The sequence below is a fragment of the Prunus persica genome, chromosome G1, assembly GCF_000346465.2.
Source record: "Prunus persica cultivar Lovell chromosome G1, Prunus_persica_NCBIv2, whole genome shotgun sequence".
NCBI classification, from domain to species: Eukaryota; Viridiplantae; Streptophyta; class Magnoliopsida; order Rosales; family Rosaceae; genus Prunus; species Prunus persica.
This window is the reverse complement of record NC_034009.1, coordinates 47,261,796-47,282,893: the sequence shown is the minus strand read 5'-3', so window position 1 is coordinate 47,282,893 and position 21,098 is coordinate 47,261,796. Positions and strand designations below refer to the sequence as shown.

Genomic DNA, 21,098 nt, shown 5'->3' with positions numbered 1-21,098 from the left:
AGAATGGCGTGCCTCTTTGACACGTGGGCTTAGGGCGTGGGCCGGCCTTTTTATATATATAATAATATAGCCGACCGGCTATACGATTTTTTTGAATTTTTTTTTAAAAACATATAGCCGTGCGACTGTACTCGTTTTTTGCATTTAAAAAATTGTATGGCTTTATCTCTTTGACACGTTGGCTGAGGCCATGGGCCGACCTTTTTATATATATATAATAGTATATCCGCCCGGCTATACTATTTTTTTGAATTTTAAAAACAATAGTACAGCCGTTCGGCTGTACTCGTTTTTTGCATTTAAAAAATATAATGGCTTTACCTGTTTGACACGTGGGCTGAGGCCTCTTTGACACGTGGGCTTAGGCCATGGGCCGGCCCTTTTATATATATAATCGTATAGCCGTCCGGCTATACCATTTTTTTGAATTTTAAAAAAAATAGTATAACCGTACGGCTGTACCCGTTTTCCCCTTTTTTTTAAAAAATTTTTAAAAAAAGCTTTACTCCTTTGACACGTGGCACCTAGGGGCTGGGAGCATCCTTTTTTTTAATATATACATTGTATAGCCGCACGGCTATACGCTTTTTTATTTTTAATATTTAATAAATTTAAAATGTGTTTCTTTGCTTTTGTTTTTTGACCTACTTGTTTTTACTTTTGATATGATGTTTTTTTTTTTTTCTTCATTGATAAACCTTCTATTTCTTTTTTTGTTTTCAAGGATACTTGAATCCTGGCTGCTGCAAAGTGTGCAGTAATTTCTGTGGGTGAAGAGATAGAAAGTCTTGGACTGCCATCAGAAGAATGAATGTTGAGTTTGCAGTCCAATTATAAATTAATTACTGGGTGAAAATCTTGGTTTTATTTGTTCCACTTAATAACTGTCGATGTTTGTAGAGACGCAATCCTTTTCTTTCAGAAATTCTTTGATTTGGTACTATTTGCAGGATAAACATATTGGATATGATGCTCTGCAACACCAGCTTGCATCACATTGACATATTCAACACATTCCAATTTGTCCATACATCATTCATGACTAAAGCACACTACTCTTTCTGGTCTTTACAACGAAATTTTCGAAACCAAGGTACAAAACAATATGCAATGTAACAATTTGATTGACGGTACAGTTCAAATTAATTTTAAAGCAGAAGTTATATCCATATCACATGTAGATATAAGTCAACACAACTCTATAGGATGCTGAAATAGAACAAAGTTCAAAACTTGAAAACAAAAATCTGATATTCAAAAATTCAAATATGACACATCACTCTCAAAGAATCTCACCCAGTTCATTATCACAAAAGTCAGAGACAAGTGTTCTCTTCATTGCAAACAATTCTCCCAGCAGCATGTCAACTCAATCGTTCATTGCCTATGTTTGAGAGCGGAGTTTCCTACGACCTATTCGCATGAAAGAGAAGAAACAGAAATGAGGTTCAAACATCATAAAGCACAACCAGTTTACCTTCACAATCAGTATCAGCAAAAAGCACTAGAGGGAAAAGCTCACAATCAACAAAAATCTTGCAATGAAGAAACCAGGCATGAATACTGATGAATAACATCACAAGTCTCAAAACCCAGCAAAACAAAATTTATTCCAGTTCACAATTGCACAGCATAAAACAGAGAATTTATCAACAAAATTTGCATTATGCTTCAAGCACAAACCCATGTAGACAGACGCACCTGAACAGAGCAAAACCATTCATGAAGATACATATATTACTATTAAAAATTAAATTCTATAAAGAAAAGTTGCAAAAAAATCAAAATATAAAACCAACAATAATTTTTTCGTAATGCCAACCTTAATAAAACATATCTAGATCAGTGCAACATAATGTGACACATTACACTGCAATGTCACACATTACAGATTTCTACTAACAACATTAATCAAATATATCCACATCAGCAGAGAACAGATGTGACAGATTAATGTCTGAAACCCGGGAAATCAAAATTGCCTCCAGATAACACACAACAGGGCAGATCGCAGAAGTGCAGAAAGGCTTTTTGATTATTGGTTCTTCCAATCTGATTCCAGAGATTACAGGGTGGGGGAGGAACAATTAATCCTCATTTCTACTAGAGGGTTTAGTTTATATAGACCCCTTTTTAATATCATATAAATTAAAATCCATGAATGTGAAGCAGAAAAGTAGAATTCGTTTTTTAATATCATATATATTATATATACTGTAAAGTTTGATGCTTTGTTGAGTAAAACAATCTGACCAAAAGTGTGTGTGTGTGTGTGAGTCGGTGTGTGCTTTAGTGCAGTTATGTAACAAAAGGATTATAATTACCTGGACAAGAAGATGGCAGTCGGGCTTCCAGGGGAGGGAGGATTCTGCTCCACCAATTTAACAAGTGAACCAGCTTTATTAAGAGCATCAGGATCAGAAGCAGACAAAACTTCAACCTCTTCAAGACCGATTTGTCTCTTAATTAAATCCAGGTTCTCTCGAAGGATGTCAATCTCTCCAAATGGTAGCTTCAAGTCTAAGGCCTGAGCCCCTATTGCAACTGCCTGATCCTTCTTCATCTTCATGAAAGGCATACAAAGCTTTTGGGTTTGTCTAAAATCTTTAGTCTGACCAATTGAACTTCTCTGCAATGCCTCCATTATCACCCTGTCTGGAGCAAAAGTGCAAGACTCTCTGTCAAAATTACTTTGTAGTATCCTCAAACACTCAGCCTTCCATTCATCAAATTGCTCATTTACATATATCAAGCCAATTGGTAGCTGCTTGTTTTCTGTCACCGCTGTAACTGGAGCACCCTTCTTATTGGCTTTCTTTGAACCTGACCTTTGCTTTTCATACAGCTTCCTCATTAAAACAATGGAATCTTGCAAATACTTATTGGAACTCTGGAGGGTCAGATCTGGAGCATCAGCCACAGGCCATCCTGCATTTACCACAAACCCTTCCTTCTTCAAAAGTTCCCTCCAGACGTATTCTGCATAGTGTGGACAGATTGGAGTTATGAGACGCGTCTGCACATCCATAAAACGCAGCACCAATTCACGGTTCATACCCCCCGAACCACATGAAAACCTGTACTCATCCCTGGCAGCTTGAAGATCATAAAACCCAGTCTTGAGGGCTCCGCGGAACATGTAATCCCGATAATTCTGCTCAGTTCTGTTCACAGCGATATTTATCTCATTCAAAAAGACCCTGTCAGCATAAGTAGTAGGAGGACCTATTCTCAAAGAAGAGTCCGTGGCTAAAACTTCTTCCATCCATGCGATCTCTTTGGTGAGCCTTAGGATAGCAGCATTTGCAGTCTCAAATACAAAATTTGCATCATCAACACCATCTCCAGCATCAGCCAATGAGAATCGTGTGGCATCAGCAGAAAACTCCTCAATTGCCTGGCGAATGGTCCTAAAATTCCCAGTAGACTTGGACATCTTCTCAGAATTTAGCATGATGTGCCCATTGCATCTAAACCCACGAGGCCAGTGCTTTTTGGGCATAATTGCCGTGTGGTTATAAATGCAGAAGGTCAAATGATTTTGGATTAGATCCTTGCCAGACACTCGAATATCAAATGGATACCAATATTCAAACTCCTGCTTCATCTTATTAAGAATCAATGACGAGATATCAGATGATTCAGGATATGGGCCATCACAGAAAATATATTCCCAGACCTCATCAGTCATTTGTCCAGGTTTAATTGCAGATTTGCTGGAACCATACATGTCTCCATTGTGTAAAAAGTGCGCAATGGTGTAGTAAGCCATGTAAATGGTTGAATCGGACAATGACTCAACTAAGAATTCTTCATCCCAGGGAATCCGAGTCCCAAGCCCAAAAGATCGTGAACAAGCCCACTGATTCAACCAACCCAATGTGTGTTCAAATCCATGTCGTGTTTCGTCAGAATACAAATTCATGCTGGACAAGCACTCCTCAGCCAGTTTTTTCCATTCGGGTTCCCCATATGTGATGTACCATTGATCCGTAAGAGCCACAACACATTCATCACCCGATCGTGACACCACCCGCTTCTCAGGTTCACTATACACAATTGCCTCATTCGCCTCTATGAGCTTGCTCCTTATCAATGGTTTCACATCCTGGACTTTCCTTCCATTGAATTCTCCAACAATAAGTGTCCCTTCTGTGAATCCTTTCAGGTATGTCAACCTCTTGGCTTCTGCTAGCTTATCTTTCTCATTCTGGCTTTTGATTTTCAGATCTGCACAGACCTTCTCTGCAGCCTTATTTCCGAATTCAGGAATGTTGATGATTGGGATAATCTCGAAGGGCATAACCCACTCATCCTTCACACCATATTTTTCCCTCAAAGCAGGTTTTGCTTTTAAATCATGCAAGGCCATATAATCATCAGGAGAATCAGCAGGCACACTAGTCACTATCCCAGTGCCTTTGTCTGTCAGGACAGTCAACATAGGAAGAGTATAAATAATCTGATTGATTGCATGTGGAGACTTCAATGGAAGGCCAATCAAATCATAACCGGTGAGCTCAACCAAGCAAGTAGGTTTATCTGGGACCCTAGAGTACTTCTGATAGGCAAGATTAAGTGCTGCTCTCTGTGTAAGAATAAATACATCTGTTTCGTTGATTTCAAAGGCTCCATACTTCCCATCAGGCAATACCCATGCATTTGTTTGTCCGTACATGGTCTCAGGTCTCAGTGTTGCTGCAGCAAGGAACACTTTCCTTCCCTCCAACACTTTCAATTTAGACGGGAAAGGTGCTACCACCTCCATTTTGATGATGGTGTATTCTTGGGGCTGAACTCCTTCGCCAGATGCCCTATCATGATCTGCACATGGCTGCCCATCCAATGGAGAGTATATTGTGTAACGGACATCTTTCACAATCTTACCCATGGATTTTAATTTCCTCACCTGCCACCTCACAAAGGCATCAAAAAACGGGTTCACGTCTGTAGTAATAAACGAGCGCCTCCAGTCACATCCCAATCCAAAAGCCTTGAGGTCTTCCACTGCCAATGGAGGAAAGAATGTCAACCAGTTGTAAGGATTTTGGAATTTGCATATCTCACTATCAGAGAGGCCAAAACTACGCATGATTTCCCATTGGTAAGCTTGGCCACTTGATTTTGATGCAGCCTTCGACTTCTTTCCCTTGAACTTATCTGGAGGTGCACCATTATTTGCATCCTCTGCTTCAGCTTCCACTTCCTGGTTCTCTTGTTCCAATTCACTGGTAAAAACTGGCGGGTTACCAAACTTTTGAATCTCTCTTGCAAGTTTATCAGCTGATGCTTTGATGGGCATGCCAGTGCAGTGGAAACCAAAAGGCAAAAGCACATTGGCGCCTCTTAGCCTATGGTAAGCTGCAGCAAACTCTAGCTTGGAGAGTGAGAATGCATGTCCAAGATGCAAAAAACCATTCATGTAAGGAAACGGGAAGTTTCCAAAGAACTTCTCCCCTGGTTCAGGAGGCTTTTCACAAGATTCAGCCCTGAAAACATCTTTCTCTTCCCACCACTGTCGAACCTTTGTCTCAATCTGTAGGAGATGGTCTCTCCTGGCAAAGCTCTTACCACCTTCAGCTGCCATTTCTGTAATCTTACAGAAACTGCAAAAAGGAGCAACAATTTACATTAGCAAACCAGCTGTTCAAAGGCATTATCATCAAAAATAATAATAAAAAACATAATAGATTATATGCAACATTAACCAGAATAAAACCAATTATCAAAAATAAATAAATATAACAGCCAGTGTGAATCAGAGTTACCCAAATCCAAGCTAAGAAAAAGAGACTAAAAACAAAAATAGCAAATTGTTTCGGCGATTGTAACTATTACATGCTGAAACTCAATCTAATTAGAATTTTTATTAGCTTAATTAAAGTCCACATGAGCAATTTGTAAGAACAAATCATACAATAACACCAAACAAGGTCTTCCGTTAGAGAATCCGCCGATCAATAAGCTCAAAACAAAAACAATCATAAGCAACTATTTGAAACAACAAAATTGAAAAAATTAAAAAATTAAAAAACTGTGAGCAATGTACCTGTGGTTCAAAATTGAATATGGTATGGCATTACAGGAAAGCCCGCGCGCGTTTTTTCGTACTAGAAGCGAAGCCAGGGATAAATTTAGGGTTCCTTGGAGACGAAAAACAGTGTAATATGCGCGGAGCGTCAATTTGAGCAAGGAGGGAAGAAACAATAGCCGGGAAGACGATGAGGAATAACTTAGCTTAGGGTTTTGGAGTTTCAACGGGGCCACGTGACAGGTCCTAAGATTAGGTTTTGTAGTGATTGTGTGTGCGGCAGTGCATGGTTTATGGTACAGATCTTGAACAAGATTAAAAGTTCAAACTTTCTGTGAGCCGTAGATGTGAGCTAAAGTTCAGTTTCCACCGTTACACTTAGAAGATGCATTATTTGGCAAAATTATAAGGGAAATTGGTAAAATGACTGTGTGTATAAAACTTGGTTAAATTATCCCTACAAATACATATTAGTGCCCGCATACAGCGGCGACACACAACAGGATAAGAGGAGTTGGACGACCCTTTGGAATGCCAGAAAATTGGACGTGGACTCCAACAGCGACCCTTTGGCTAGCATGTGTGCGATCCTTTGGGTGCACGCCAAGTGCTCGATGAAAGTCCCCTTCCCCTTTGTCCTTCACTGCATGCTAAGGTTAATTTTTTTTTTAAAGCTCCTGGCCAAACGTCGTTTGGTCCAGGCTCATCAAATTAAGTTTTAAGAAAATTTTATAATTTAAAAATAAAATCAGTATAGCCCCTTTACTCGACTCCACCACACCCCCAACCAAACTCTCATTCCCAAATCAAAAGCACAGTTCACTCTCTCTCAAAGCCCTAAGCCCCAAGGCCCAACCTCCACCACCACTTCGCCCGTGTCAACCACATCCTGTCGGTAGCCACTGCCAACCATATTTATGGAATGAAATTTTTAATATGATATTATTATGTCTCTGTTTTCATATTGATATGAAATTTATTGATTATGGTATATATTTGTTATGTTTCTTACTGATAGTTGTTATGTTTTTTTGTTTTGATTAATATGATATATTTTTTTTACTGATAATGTTATGTTTTAAAAGTGTTATTTTATTCTTAAAAAAATTTCGGAACTGTTATATTGTGACTCCTTAGCCGGAAAATCCTAATCCGCCACTGCCCACATATCACCTTTTTGACACTTTTGTTTTTCTCCTCTAAAATCGATCTATGCTCTCGTTTGCTCTCTCCCAATCTCCCTTCCTCAATTCCCTAGCATATTATTCATCAAGGTGAATCTACATGTCACTTTTGGGTCATATGTGATTGGGTTGGTATGCCAAATATCCCTTGTGCGTCAAATTAAAGGCTCGACGATATGACATGTCAACACTCTTAAAAAAAACTCCAATTATAATTCGACCCCCAAAAAAAAATTCTAAATAAAGTTACAAAATCATAGGACAACATTACATGGCTTTGGCCCCAGAAAAAAAAAACAGTGATAAAATTGAAATTTTTGGTAAAATTTAGTGGCAAAAAAGATATTTAACCAAGTAACTTAATGGAAACTAACAACAAGTCTATAAATTACAAACTTTAAACTTTGAATAATTTAGTGACCAATTTAATTATAAAAAAAATTCAATTACCAAATTAAAATTTCGTGTAAAACTCAATAACTAAAAAGTATTAACGCTTCATTTTATAACTTGAACTTGAGATCACTTTTATTATTGGTAGTTGATTTGTTAATTAAAGTTTGATCATTGTGATTTTCTTTGTTCAAAGGTACAATGCAATCTGACCAAAAATAGCAAGAATTAAATTAAACTAAATTAAATTACGACTTTAGCGTGGGGACGTAGGCACAGCTAGTCTCGAGTCTTTGACGGGTGAGGTAAAGAACTTCTCTCTTTCTCTCTCCCTCTAAAGTTGAAAGCCCCAAGGGCAAAAATCAAAACTCCCTCGACATTTTCCGACTGCAACTCAATCAATCATGAGCAACGAATAGTAAGCTAAATTATTTTCCTTCTTCCCAAACATCCCATTTCTCTTATTTTCCCTCCCTTTCTTTCAGTTTTCTTCACGTGCCTAAATTATCCTACGATTTTGTTTTTCTTTGTTTTTTTTTTTTGGTTTTTAGCGATTATCTGTTCAAGCTTTTGCTAATTGGGGACTCGTCCGTTGGAAAATCTTGCTTGCTTCTCAGATTTTCTGTGAGTGTCTTCCTTCCACCTTTTCTGTTTCTCCCTTAGATAACAATTATGCTATTTTTTATTCCTTTTTCAATAATAATGGAAATAGCCCAGTGAAGAAATTTTAGGGTTTTGAGATTAATTTTTCTGTAATTAGTGCTCAAATTAATACTTCTTTTAATGTCATTTATTGCTTTCAGGATGACTCCTATGTAGACAGCTACATAAGCACCATTGGAGTTGATTTTGTGAGTATATATATATCTGTACATTTATTTACGTTTATGTATATATAAATGTAAATGTATTTGTGTACTTATCTTTGGTGTTTATGGTTTATTTGCTGACATTTTCTGTCAATTTTCAGAAAATCAGAACAGTGGAGCTGGATGGGAAGACAGTCAAGCTGCAGATTGTGAGTAGAAGTTGCTCTGTGTCTAATACATGGGTCCTTTGTCGTATTAAATGAAAATACTTGTTTTTGGTATGGGGGGCGCAATTAGTTTTGCATGTATGCTTTGATAAATTGAAATCTATTGTTATGGGTCTATTTTGGGTCTCATATAAATTGGCAGGGTTTTATTTCTATTTTGGATTTCTGGTAAACATTGTTCTCAGAATTTGATAAGCTTAGGATGTAACTGCACTTTGTTAGCTCTCTATTCGCATGCCTTTTCTTTACAGAATTCTTGATGAACAGTTAAACTTAACTAGAAATCATTTTGTTTCAAAACATTTGCAAATTGTATGTTTGCATTGTGAAAGAATAGTTCTAACTAAAACTAATATAAACCTTTTAAGTTAACCAAGTCTTACCTACAGAGATCAGTAGAAGTATCAAAATTGACAAGGGAATGTTATGTGTGATGCCTCATGGAAAACTAAACGGGCTGTTTAATTACTCTTGCTGACTGATAGATGAACATTCTGTTGGCAATTAACATTTGCTGCTTTTTCTGTCATTTAGTGGGATACTGCTGGACAGGAGCGATTCAGGACTATAACAAGCAGTTACTACCGAGGAGCACACGGGATAATTGTAAGATTTGCATGCTTGCTTTTATTTTTCTTAAGCCTTTTGGTGTAACTGACGATGTTTTATTTATTATAAACTATGGTAAGCCTGCTGTTAATCCGAGCTTAAATTTACTTTCTACGATTTGCTCTAGTCCATGAACATGAACTGAATATTTATTGGACCTTGATTTTGTTGACAGAAAGTTTTGGTCTTTGAAATTGTTAAGGCCAAGTGCTAGTATGACTATACTAGAAAAGTTAGATTGAAATTTTGGATATGAATGAGTATCTCATCAGTTTATGATGCCAATTTCATTGGCATTATGTGTATGGAATACAAGTTGCAAATTAGTGGTAAGTGAGTGGGTCAGACGTTTCCATATTGTCTTGCTGCATGACCACATGGTTTGATGAAAGAATGGTGAAAGAGCATGGATGGACCTTGTAAAGGACTTGTGGGCTCACTAAATTGCTGCAGTTGATTTGCATTATCAGGTTACCTGAGAATGTTATAATTGTTGATGCAGTTTACTGATACCTCTGTATATAATTTATTTTCTTTAAATCAAAGAGTGAAAGGTTATGTTAACTATCTCTCTTTCCTTTCTATGTTAAAATCAGTAGTGGATGAAAGTGACTTCTTTTGAAGCTATTCTGCAACATTAACTATGAGTCACTTTCGGATCTTACCACCATTGGAAAAACTAGTATCTTATATTGATGAGCAAGATGAAGTGGTAGTTTCTCATAATAATATGTGTGAGTTCACTTTTTCCTGTGTATGAAAGAGTCTTAATTCCATTGGAACTGCCACAGATTGTCTATGATGTTACTGAGATGGAGAGCTTCAACAATGTCAAGCAGTGGCTGAATGAGATTGACAGATATGCAAGTGACAGTGTGTGCAAACTTCTAGTCGGAAATAAGTGTGATTTAGTTGAGAACAAGGTTGTTGACACACAAACGGCCAAGGTACAAATTGTAGTTTAGTTGCCTGAACATTTATCAATCCAATTTTGGAAAGTGTAAAAATTGTTTTTTTCCCTTTAAATGCGCATTTTGGTGACCGCACTCTTTGGGCAATTAATATGCTCACTCTCCTAAATGCATCAAACCCGTTCCATGAAATTGGTAAGCTACAGGCATGTTTGTTATGTATTACCTTTTGTATCTATATGTATGCCCCATTACGACTCCATTGCACATACTTAATGGATATTTGACTTGCTAATTTGTTACTTCACACCTCAACATTGACTTCATGCTTTGCATTATGTTATGGTCAATAACACTGTATTACATGTTGGAATTGCTGTGCTTATGTTATGTATGACTGATAGGATCCATTTTCTATGGAATTAATACTCAATCCTTGCTTCAGTTCTCAACTATCAAATTAGAAAAGAATCCATATTCTGGTTATTTTTAGTTCATATTAGAATGGCATATACAAAATCTTCTTTGATACGAAGAAGTGTAGCTCCAAGTATTTGTATTATCAGAGTGGGTGTTCCAGATTGAAGCTCCTGGGGATACTTTTCTGGTCAGATGCTCCTCATGACCCTCAGGATGTATATAAATTGTTTAGTTGGGGACAGTTATTATGTAGGGTTGGCACTGATGAAAATATAATCTTGCTGATTAAGCTGTCTATGAATAAGAATGATATTTATCTTAGCTGTTTATGCCAATTTGGCTGCCGGACGTACTTACGAATGCAATTCAAGTAAATTTTAAATATATATGGACTGACTTTTTTTTTGTTGAAAAAAAACAATTGTGATAATTGCGTGCTGAGGCTTAACTTTTGTTTCTTGTGTTTACTGACTCACTGTAGGCTTTTGCTGATGAACTTGGGATCCCTTTCCTCGAGACAAGTGCTAAAGACTCCATCAATGTTGAGCAGGCTTTCTTAACAATGGCTAACGAGATAAAGAAAAAGTAAAACCACTAGTCAACTCTTTCATGCTATGATCACATGCTTGAGACTTTCTTGTTATAAACTCCCCTCCCAGAATATCTGCTCCAAAGATAATCGTAAAATATCTGGGTAAAAACTATGTTGCATGTTTCTTCTTTCAACTACCCTAAAAGAAAAGGAGGCTGATATTTCAGAAACATCTTGTTGAGGTTCATAATCGACATTTGAGTTGATAGGGGGTGGATGTGTAAATATGTAGTCATCCCCTTTGCAGTAATTGTTTTTTTGGGTTTCAATTTGTTTACTAGATTGTGGTTTTACGTGCTGGTAGTCTCTTAAGTTGGTAACTTTTTTTTTTTCTTTGCTTTTGCAGAATGGGCAGCCAACCAACAGCTAACAAGTCGAGCGGAACTGTTGAAATGAAGGGACAGCCGATTCAGCAGAATGGCAATTGTTGTGGTTAGCCATTCCCAATATCAAATCTGTTATAAAATTGTAAGACAGTGGAACTGTGTTGACTGAATTGTCATGTGGATGTTTCAGAAACTTGTAAAATATTGCCTAGCTTGAATTCTTATCTATGGGAAAATTCGAATTAACAGTTAGATGATGATGATGGGTACACCGACTATAACCATTGAAAGGAAGAAGTCTGCTGCGAGATGATGAAAAAAAAAGATGCAAGTCTTGCAGTATTGTGAAGAATTGCAATATCACAAGGAAATAAATGCAAATATGTCAAAAATATGATACTCATTGCCCATTTAAACATAAAATGAAAGTTACTCCATACCAAATGCCTGCAAACTCAATTGTTGTCAGAGTTAGTTTATAACCATGCCACATGCCGGTCGCATGAAGATGACAAAGTTGATGTGAATTGATAAAGTTGAAACTGTAAACACTGATGGTTTCTTTCATTCGGTTACCTTCAATCGAGTGAGTTATGCAATACAATCCAGTGCTAGGCACCAAACGTCAGGTTGTGCTTCGTGCACATGATGGTTTCTTTCATTCGGTTCAAATTGGTAATTGGGGTCATGAAAACCAACTGCAATATTATATGGAAGTCATACAATGAACTCGGAGAACTGGGTTGGTAATCCATAAAAATTAGTTTGTTCAAGTACTTGTCCAAAACAAAGAAAGTCTTGAGAATGGTTTGTAATAGCATATTTTGAAGGCAAAGCTTCCTGTGTAAAAAGGCAAACATCACTTTGGCTCTGACCTGTGAAGTAATTCTACAAAACAATCCAAACCTCCTGAGGCTTCATGTTCGATGCACCATCCATCTAATCATCACTGTTATATACCTAATGAAATATAGCCCTTATAGAAAAATTCTGGGCAACAGATAACAAATTATAGTTCAACGAGGAAGGAATAATCAAAAAAGGAAAGAAAAAAAAAGAGTTTAAATTATAACCCACAAACAGATGGAAGAATCGGAAAGAGGAAGACAACAAAAACAGGAAAACTCAAAAATTAATCAACTTTAGGATGAAGAACAGCAAGTCTTCTTTGTATTGACCTCTGATCCTCCCGTGACTGCAATAGTCTTCCCTTCTTTAATGCTTGCAGGTGTTGGCTCATCTGACGAAAGAGACTTCTTGCTAATAATCCGGTATATCTCTGCGAGAATTGTCTGGAAAGCCTTCTCAACGTTGATTGCTTCAAGAGCAGATGTTTCAATGAATGAAAGGCCTTCTTTTTCGGCATAACCCTGGGCATCTTCTGTGGCAACCGCACGTAGATGCTTCAGATCAGTCTTGTTCCCGATCATCATGATCACAATGTTTGAGTCAGCATGGTCTCTCAATTCCTTCAGCCACCTGCTCACATTCTCAAATGTTGTTGGTTTTGTTACATCATAGACAAGTAGAGCTCCAAGGGCGCCTCTATAGTAGGCACTAGTAATTGCTCTATATCGCTCCTGTCCTGCTGTGTCCCATATCTGAGCTTTCACAGTTCTTCCCTCAACCTGACAAAGAGAACAGATGAGTGCTCATCTTTTAATAAAACACACCAGAAAACTCAGTTCTTGAAAAGGTAATTGAAGGCAAGAACTCTAGAACTGGAAAATATTGTGGAAGATGACACATGACAGATTAGGATAAAATCTGAGGAAATTGTTAACTTTTGTGTATTTGTATTGTAAAATATGTCAAAATTTGTGCATTTGCGTTGCGTAATGGATAAATAATCATTGAGGATCACTGAGGTATCAAGTCATGATGTAAGCCAAAATATTGTCTTTCATCCACTCAAGTCATAATGCTTTTGCAAGAGGGAGAGCTTTTCGACATGATTCTAATTGCAAATGAGGGGGTGGACGATAGAGGTGATACTTTGGTTGGATGAACCTGACCAATCCAAACTTTGGACAACTTGGGGAAGAATATTTAGTAAGTTCAGCAAGCACAAACATAATCTCTTAACTTGAGTAAAAAGTTGGGGAAACATAAGAAAAGGAATCTCCAACACAAGCAACTTGAGCAACTTATACATGAATGTTAATACATATTCATATATGAGGAAGGACCGAGAGGGTTTAGGATTGAGCATCTAGGGATTTTAACAAATGGCGGTTTTTTGGATTGACCTAGGGATTTTAGATGGCCTTTTAGAGGCAAAAGGGTTTGGCAAAAGAAAAAGAGAGTGATGCAAAATTATTTGAAATCTGTGAATTTTTTGGTGATGATAAACGGGCGGCCAAGGGAGAAATTTGAAGCATCTAAAACCTATGGCAGGGTGATTCCTTATCAGCCTTTTTGCTTACTCTGGCATTATGCTTTAAGCCGGTTAGTGGAGAGAGTGCTAAAGCCTTGAAGAGCTCTATATTGGAAAGGGCCATTCGATGGATATGGATGGAGGGGCTTTCAATTGGTTGGGGTGTCAGGAGGTATTGGTATTTTCAGTTTGTTGACAATATCTTCTTTTGTTTTTGGGGATGAGAAGGTGGTTTTTAATCTAGTGCCTATCTTGCTATTAAATATTTGTTCACCTTACTTTAATAGTATTTCTGTTTCTTTTAAAAAACGTTTAAATCAGAATCTTTATGAAGCTAAAATTTTCGTATTCCGAAAGTGGTAACTGAGTTTTTTTCTTTCTTTGTTTTTCAAAATTAAAGTCTGATATATAAATTTGGTGTCAATATAAAATGTCACGTCAAAAGAGATGGAGTGAAGATCATCTCCAATGAAATGATTAGCACTAACACTAAAATGCATGCAAAAATTAAAACAACCAGATGAAATACAGAATCATTTCATCAATCAAATGCTTTGTATATTAGATAAACAATTCTATGCGCATTGTTTCTCTTGTTTCCTGGTTCAGTAAAAAAAACTGCATCTTTATTCCACATTGTTCAATTCTTGAACTTTAAAATAATAATAATAATAATAAAGTAACTATATGCTCCGCTTAGATTTCAAAAGAAACAGTAACCAGATCAAAAAATTGAGCTTGGTCCTCTATAGAGTGAAGAAAACACAAAATAGAATCCCTCGCCAAGATTTCAACAAACTGATTACTATAACCAAGAAAACTAGCAGATCTGCAACAATTTCACATTATACAAATTGAAAACTAATCCAGATCCTAGTTCAATTACGCATTTCTAACAAAACCCAGATCCAAATTCAACCAAAAAAGCATTAGAAACAAGCATAAAGAACGAGATCAAATCCGGTTTCGTAACAAGTAAAACCAAATTTGGGTGTGTGGGTGTGTGTAGATAATATATATTTACAGGAAAAAAGAGAGAGAAATGGTGGACCTGGAGAGTACGGGTGGCAAACTCAACGCCAATGGTGGACTTGGACTCCAAGCAGAACTCGTTACGAGTAAATCGGGAGAGGAGGTTCGATTTCCCTACGCCCGAATCGCCGATTAATACCACTTTGAACAAATAATCGTATTCCTCGTCCGGTCTTCTCGCCATATCTCTCTCTTTCCTTCTCCCCTGTTTTTTTTTCTTTTCTTTCTTATTTTCGAATTATTTTCTTTATTTCTTACCAAAACAAGAAGAAAGAAGAAGAAGAAGAAGAAGAAGCAGAAGATGCGTGTGGGTCCGAGGAAAAATCAAAAGCGGTGATGTGGGTTTGGTTGGCATTTTGCAGAGATAGTTTTTGAGTCCAAAATGCCCCTGCCAGTTAAAGTTTTTGCCCCAAATGACCCTGCCAATTTTAATGGTGGGTTCCTCTCTTGTTTACATTGGAAAGAAGGGTAGAAAGGGAAACGAAATAAGAAGAATGGAAAGACATTTTTGAGCAATTCTGAAGCCTGTCTGCATGATTGCGTTATGCTTATACATGTGAAAACGGTTGTTACATGTCTTCTTTATTTTTTTGTCCAAAAATAAATGTCTTCTTTATTTATTTATTTTGGTCGAGGAGAATATGAGCTCCTGTGTTTGAATCTCCTCTCATTAATATTGCTTAAATAATTAATAAAAATAAAAAATTTGTCGTTTTCCACACACAAAATTTCAATAGTGGGACATAATGGATCAATAAAAGCCGTTGATTTTATAGATGGCGAACCAACAAAATTAATGCATTCAAGAGTATTACGCATACGTTCTTAGGTCCTAAGGGACTCATTAGTGTAGTAGTTTGGAGTATTTATTTCTTCAGGCAAAGTCCTAGCATCCGTGTTGTGTATGTGAGTTTAATATGCTATATCGCTCATTTCAATAGAAAAGGTCCTCAAAAAAAAAAAAAAAGTGTTGCGGATGGGGATGTCATATAAGACAAATGGTTTAAATATTTAAATAAATTTAGGTTTTAGCTACAAAAAAACTTTCATTTTTGGAAAAAGCCAAAGCTTTTTCAAAAAAGACAGAAAAACCTTTCAACTTTCAAACCAAAGACATGCAAATGTAAAGGATTCTTTAAGAAATCCAAAAATAAATAAGGGCAATTTTGTCCATTTTTGCTTATTTTAAAAATTTTTCCTCTCCTTTGGCCTTTTCCAAAGCCTCCCAAATATTTATTATATGAAAATTATGATAATTGAAAAAAAAAATTGTCCAAGATAATTTATAAGCAAATAAAAATGTTGGAACAGAGAGAGAAAAAAAATCACATAACAAAAGGCACGTAACAATCAAAATTATGGTTTGATAGGATTATTTTTTGGGAGATTTACTATTATACTTAATACTAGCCTCTCTGCACGCGCTTCCGCGCTTGCGAGAGGTTTTTTTAAAAAAATAAGTAAATTTATTTTAGAATTAAAAAAGATAATGGGTTAGTTGTGTTCCATAAAAATAGGATCCATTATCTGCCTTTTCTTTTTCTTTTAATTTTTTTAAATATAAAAAAGTGTGAATTTACCATATTATCCTCATTTAATTAATAATTTGAATTCTTAATGTTTGCATTAACCAAGGGCATTTTCTGGTATTTTGAATGTTTCACCATTCTCTGCCTTTTGCTTTATATATATAGATAAGAGCCCAATTTTTTTTTTTAAAAAAAAAAAACTCATATGAAATGGACTTTAAAAACACACCCAAAACCCATTTACAACATAACAAAAAGACTTTTAACTTCTTTTAAATTATAAAACTGTCATTGATTTCTTAAAACAAACCCAACCCCAAAAACCTCATAAAAAAGCTCAAAATACTCAATAGGGCATCAAAGTAATGTAATAATCAAAATTAAATTCAATAGGGTCAGCTTTCATTTTTTTGAGTTTGTTTATAAAAATTAAATGGTGTAGGATTTATTTATAGTTTTAGTGCTAAAAATGGGTATATAACTAAATATCTCTTATTTTTTTGGTTATGTGAATGTGACTCTTCAAATTTGATTGGCTTGACATGTCTGCAATAGTTGACTCATCAACTGCATGAATCAGTCCGGCGCTCATTACTTCAAATATGGCGGCTTCCAAAATTTATCTTTGCTTCCTAAGCAATGCACAACAACATAAGTTCTTTATTTCTAACAAAAAATATTCCAATTTAATCTTGTAATATACAATATTTTATGCATTTTTTTTGAGTTATTGGTCAAATATGAGACCTCATTGAATCAAATGGAGACAGATATCACTAAATCAACCAAAGACTAGTTGATACAAAGATCTTAAAAGAAGGATATTCGTATATTATCTAACTTTCGGAAAGCTTTTGTTTGTGTTTTTTTCTTTTCAAGGGAAAATTAAGTAACAAAAATTAACTCATGCTATCAAAAGTTACCTCTTATAGTTCATTCTTGCAAATCTGTTTATATATAGAAACTATATAGCAAAATATATTGCAAAATTAAGGCCAAATCAATCTAGCTCAACCCTTGAGTTAAGACCAAATCATTATTTTCTAACAGATCCAAAAATAAATTCCGATGTTTAGAAAGTAATAAGTTCTATGTATGTTACTCCAGTTAGGATTAGACTAGGTTTCGATTCTCTTTCTTTATTTTTTTTTGAAAAAAGTTTATTAGATCAAATGGACAAAAAGACATAAAAAAGAAGAAGAGAATCATCCCAATAGCAGTACGGTAAAATAAACCTTTATATAATTACTCTGAGTTTACTTTCAATCGAAAAGAAAAATTACCCCTTTACAATTGACTGTCAATTTCTGATAATTAGCTGGATGTCAATCCGGATGCTAGTTAAATATGTACATTTAAGCCATAATCTTGCCCAAATTAAGAAACATGAGAGACAGATGTGAACACCATATATGTTGAGTCTTCTAAATTGGAATCTGTTTCTCTTTGGAAAATTCTTTTTAGTGCACAGTAAAGGATAAAGAGTAAAACAAACCGCCTTTACCAGAATGATGCTTACATATATGGATTTTCATGAGTTGGTTGTTTATGCAGTTCTTCTAGCTTAACCCTCAAATTAAGACCAAGTCATCATTTTTATTCTTTTTCTCTCCCAAATCCAAAAAAATCAATCCAATGGTCAGAAATAAAGACTCCATGATTCTTACCATGTTCAATTGCTCATTCTCAGTCAATTATTTATTTGTATGATTTCCTCTGAAGATTCTGAAAATGAATGCATTACAAGGTTTCATATAATACCATAGTTACCTTTATGAATGGGAACGTCAACCTATTAACAATTCCTTTTCTTCTTCAACAATTCATTTCTTACAACTTTTTCCTTTCTCTCTGTGTCTTAGAATACTAGGGATGAACTAATCATTCTCTCTCTCTCTCTCTCTCTCTCTCTCTCTCTCTCTCTCTCTCTCTCTCTCTCTGTGTTGTTAATCTCATGAAGTGTACATATGATCAAAACTGATGAAGAAGAGGCTGCAGGTTTTAATGGAGAAATCTTCGATTGCCGTAAAGTGCCATAGTCAACTCTGGTTTGTCCTAATAGCTTCATTTCTTTTTGTCTTCATATTGCTTTTATCAGACTATTCTGCTCTAAGTGCCGGACGAAATACACAAGGGGTCACCTATTTTATCAGCAACTTTGCAAATGTAATTGTCAACCAAGACCATTCTAGCTCTCCTCCTCATCATGATCATACAACTCCAACATCATCATCATCCAATGAAAGCATGAGTTGGCTGACCCTTAATGTCACAAATTCAACTACTACAGCAAACAATAATACTGTCAAGTCTGTGGTGATCAACAATCCACCAGTACAACCTATGTCTAGTGAGATTGGGAAGAAAAACTCTGATTCTGATTTGTGCTTGGGTCGATATATTTATGTTTATAATCTTCCTAAGAGGTTCAACCACGACTTGCTCAAAAATTGCCATTCACTTCAGAGATGGACTGATATGTGCCCCTACATATCAAACATGGGACTTGGTCCGAGAATTAAGAATTCTAAAAAGCAGCTAGTTGGAAATGGTTGGTTTGCTACAAACCAGTTTTTATTGGAAGTTATTTTTCACAACAGGATGAAGCAGTACAAGTGTTTAACCAATGATTCATCATTGGCCTCTGCTGTCTTTGTACCCTTTTATCCTGGCCTTGATGTGGGACGATACCTCTGGGACTATAACATATCAGTGAGAGATGCTTCTCCTCTAGAATTTGTGAAGTGGCTTTCACATAGGCCGGAATGGAAAAAAATGTGGGGAAGAGACCATTTCTTAGTTGGAGGAAGGATTGCTTGGGATTTCAGGAGGCAAACAGACAAGGACTCTGCTTGGGGTTCCAAGCTTATGTTCTTACCTGAAGCCAAGAACATGACATTGTTGTCGATCGAATCCAGCTGCTGGAACAATGAGCAGGCAATACCATACCCAACATACTTCCATCCCTCCAAGGACAGTGAGGTGTTTGAGTGGCAGAGAAGAATGAGAAAGAGGAAAAGGCGGCACCTCTTCTCCTTTGCTGGTGCTCCAAGACCCGATTCGAAAGATAGTATCAGGGACATGATTATAAACCAATGCCAATCTTCAACCTCATGCAAACTTGTAGGCTGCCACCGTGGTGCAAACAAGTGTGATGACCCCCTAAATGTGATGAAGGTATTTGAAGCATCAGTTTTTTGCTTGCAGCCTTCGGGGGACTCGTACACGCGGCGATCAACTTTTGATTCCATCTTGGCAGGCTGCATTCCAGTTTTCTTCCATCCCGGTTCGGCTTATGTGCAGTACTTGTGGCATTTCCCCAACACCCCATCCAAATACTCTGTGTTCATATCAGAAAAAGATATCAGGGACCAAAAGGTGATGATCAATGAGACATTGCATAGAATTCCCAAGCGTCAAGTATCAGCAATGAGAGAGGAGGTCATAAGGTTGATCCCAAGGGTAATATATGCAGATCCAAGAGCACCAAGATTGGAGACAGTTGAAGATGCATTTGACATAGCAGTTAAGGGAGTGCTTGACAGAGTAGAGAGAATTAGGAGGGAGATGAAAGAGGGTAAGGATCCTGGTATTGCTTTTCCAGAACTAAACACTACAAAATTTGATATGCCTGGTCCTGGGAGAGAGAGAAAATTGAGGAGCTTTAGACAACACAAGTAAGAGTAGATTAATATCTTGTATTTGCAGTTGCAGCAACAATTTTTTTGTTTTCATTTGAATCATCAGAACCCTATATACCAATGTGCAATATATATATATATATATATATTTTTCTCTCAAATATGTGTTTGTGGGTTTATTTTATTTTATTTTTTTTACAATTTACATATTCGATTTGTTTATGGTAAATTTAGTTTTGACCAATGATTATTGTCAACTTTGGTTCAAATTTTGAGACCCAATTTGAAGTGTTATTTTCTCCATGAGTAAATTCATATCCACTCTTCACTTGTTCAAAACCATTATGAGAGTGAGCAATTGGTCCAAAGTGGCAACAACAATGGAAGATATAGTTCAGACCAAAACATGGAAAATATAGTTGGCAAAATTTCGAGGCCTACATAAGAAGGTGATGAAAAATTTCAGCCGCGCAGCTTTACCATGGTAATTTTTTTTAAACGTATAGCCAAGAGGCTACACTTGTTTCAACCCGTGGGCACCTAATCACCGGGTCCTTTTTTTCCTCAATAGTCTAGCCGAGCGGCTGTACTCTTGCGTATTTTTCAAAATCGTATAGCCGCTCGGCTATACTTGTTTTCACACGTGGTCGCTTAGGCGCTAGCGGGCGCTTTTTGTTTGTAAACCGTATAGCTGCGCGGCTATATTTGAAATTTTTTTTTTCCACAAAAAAAGTATAGCCGGGCGGTGTTACATTGAAAAAAGAGTACAGCTTGCGGCTATACCTATTTTGACATGTGGGCACCTAGGCGGGTCCCTAAACCCTTTTTCCCTATAAATAGTATAGCCGAACGGCTATACTCTACCGTATTTTCCAAAATATTATAGCCGTGCGGCTATACGCTACCGTATTTTCCAAAGTAGTATAGCCGTTCGGCGCTAGTCGGTATTTTAAAAAATAACAAATTCGTATAGCCGCACGGCTATACCGCTTTGCCGGATCTTTCTTAATTTATAAA

General features: G+C 36.5%; 4 protein-coding genes across 4 annotated transcripts; 2 read left to right on the top strand and 2 right to left on the bottom strand.

The window, feature by feature from the left end:
- Nucleotides 1,097-6,353, bottom strand: LOC18792801 (leucine--tRNA ligase, cytoplasmic). The gene is made up of 3 exons (XM_007227299.2): nt 6,050-6,353; nt 2,325-5,606; nt 1,097-1,413 (listed from the first exon to the last, which is right to left on the bottom strand). Exons 2-3 carry the CDS (start codon nt 5,585-5,587, stop codon nt 1,407-1,409), a joined length of 3,270 nt encoding a protein of 1,089 aa, XP_007227361.1. The 5' UTR covers nt 5,588-5,606; nt 6,050-6,353; the 3' UTR covers nt 1,097-1,406.
- On the top strand, nt 7,877-11,762 carry LOC18793702 (ras-related protein RABD1). Its single transcript, XM_007225780.2, has 8 exons — nt 7,877-8,026; nt 8,160-8,232; nt 8,412-8,459; nt 8,579-8,626; nt 9,179-9,250; nt 10,045-10,200; nt 11,066-11,169; nt 11,523-11,762. Exons 1-8 carry the CDS (start codon nt 8,013-8,015, stop codon nt 11,611-11,613), a joined length of 606 nt encoding a protein of 201 aa, XP_007225842.1. The 5' UTR covers nt 7,877-8,012; the 3' UTR covers nt 11,614-11,762.
- Nucleotides 12,301-15,311, bottom strand: LOC18792208 (ras-related protein RABA2a). The gene is made up of 2 exons (XM_007225741.2): nt 14,931-15,311; nt 12,301-13,130 (listed from the first exon to the last, which is right to left on the bottom strand). Exons 1-2 carry the CDS (start codon nt 15,093-15,095, stop codon nt 12,645-12,647), a joined length of 651 nt encoding a protein of 216 aa, XP_007225803.1. The 5' UTR covers nt 15,096-15,311; the 3' UTR covers nt 12,301-12,644.
- LOC18792173 (probable xyloglucan galactosyltransferase GT14) lies at nt 18,087-20,242 on the top strand. The gene has a single exon (XM_007226507.2). It carries the CDS (start codon nt 18,421-18,423, stop codon nt 20,119-20,121), a length of 1,701 nt encoding a protein of 566 aa, XP_007226569.2. The 5' UTR covers nt 18,087-18,420; the 3' UTR covers nt 20,122-20,242.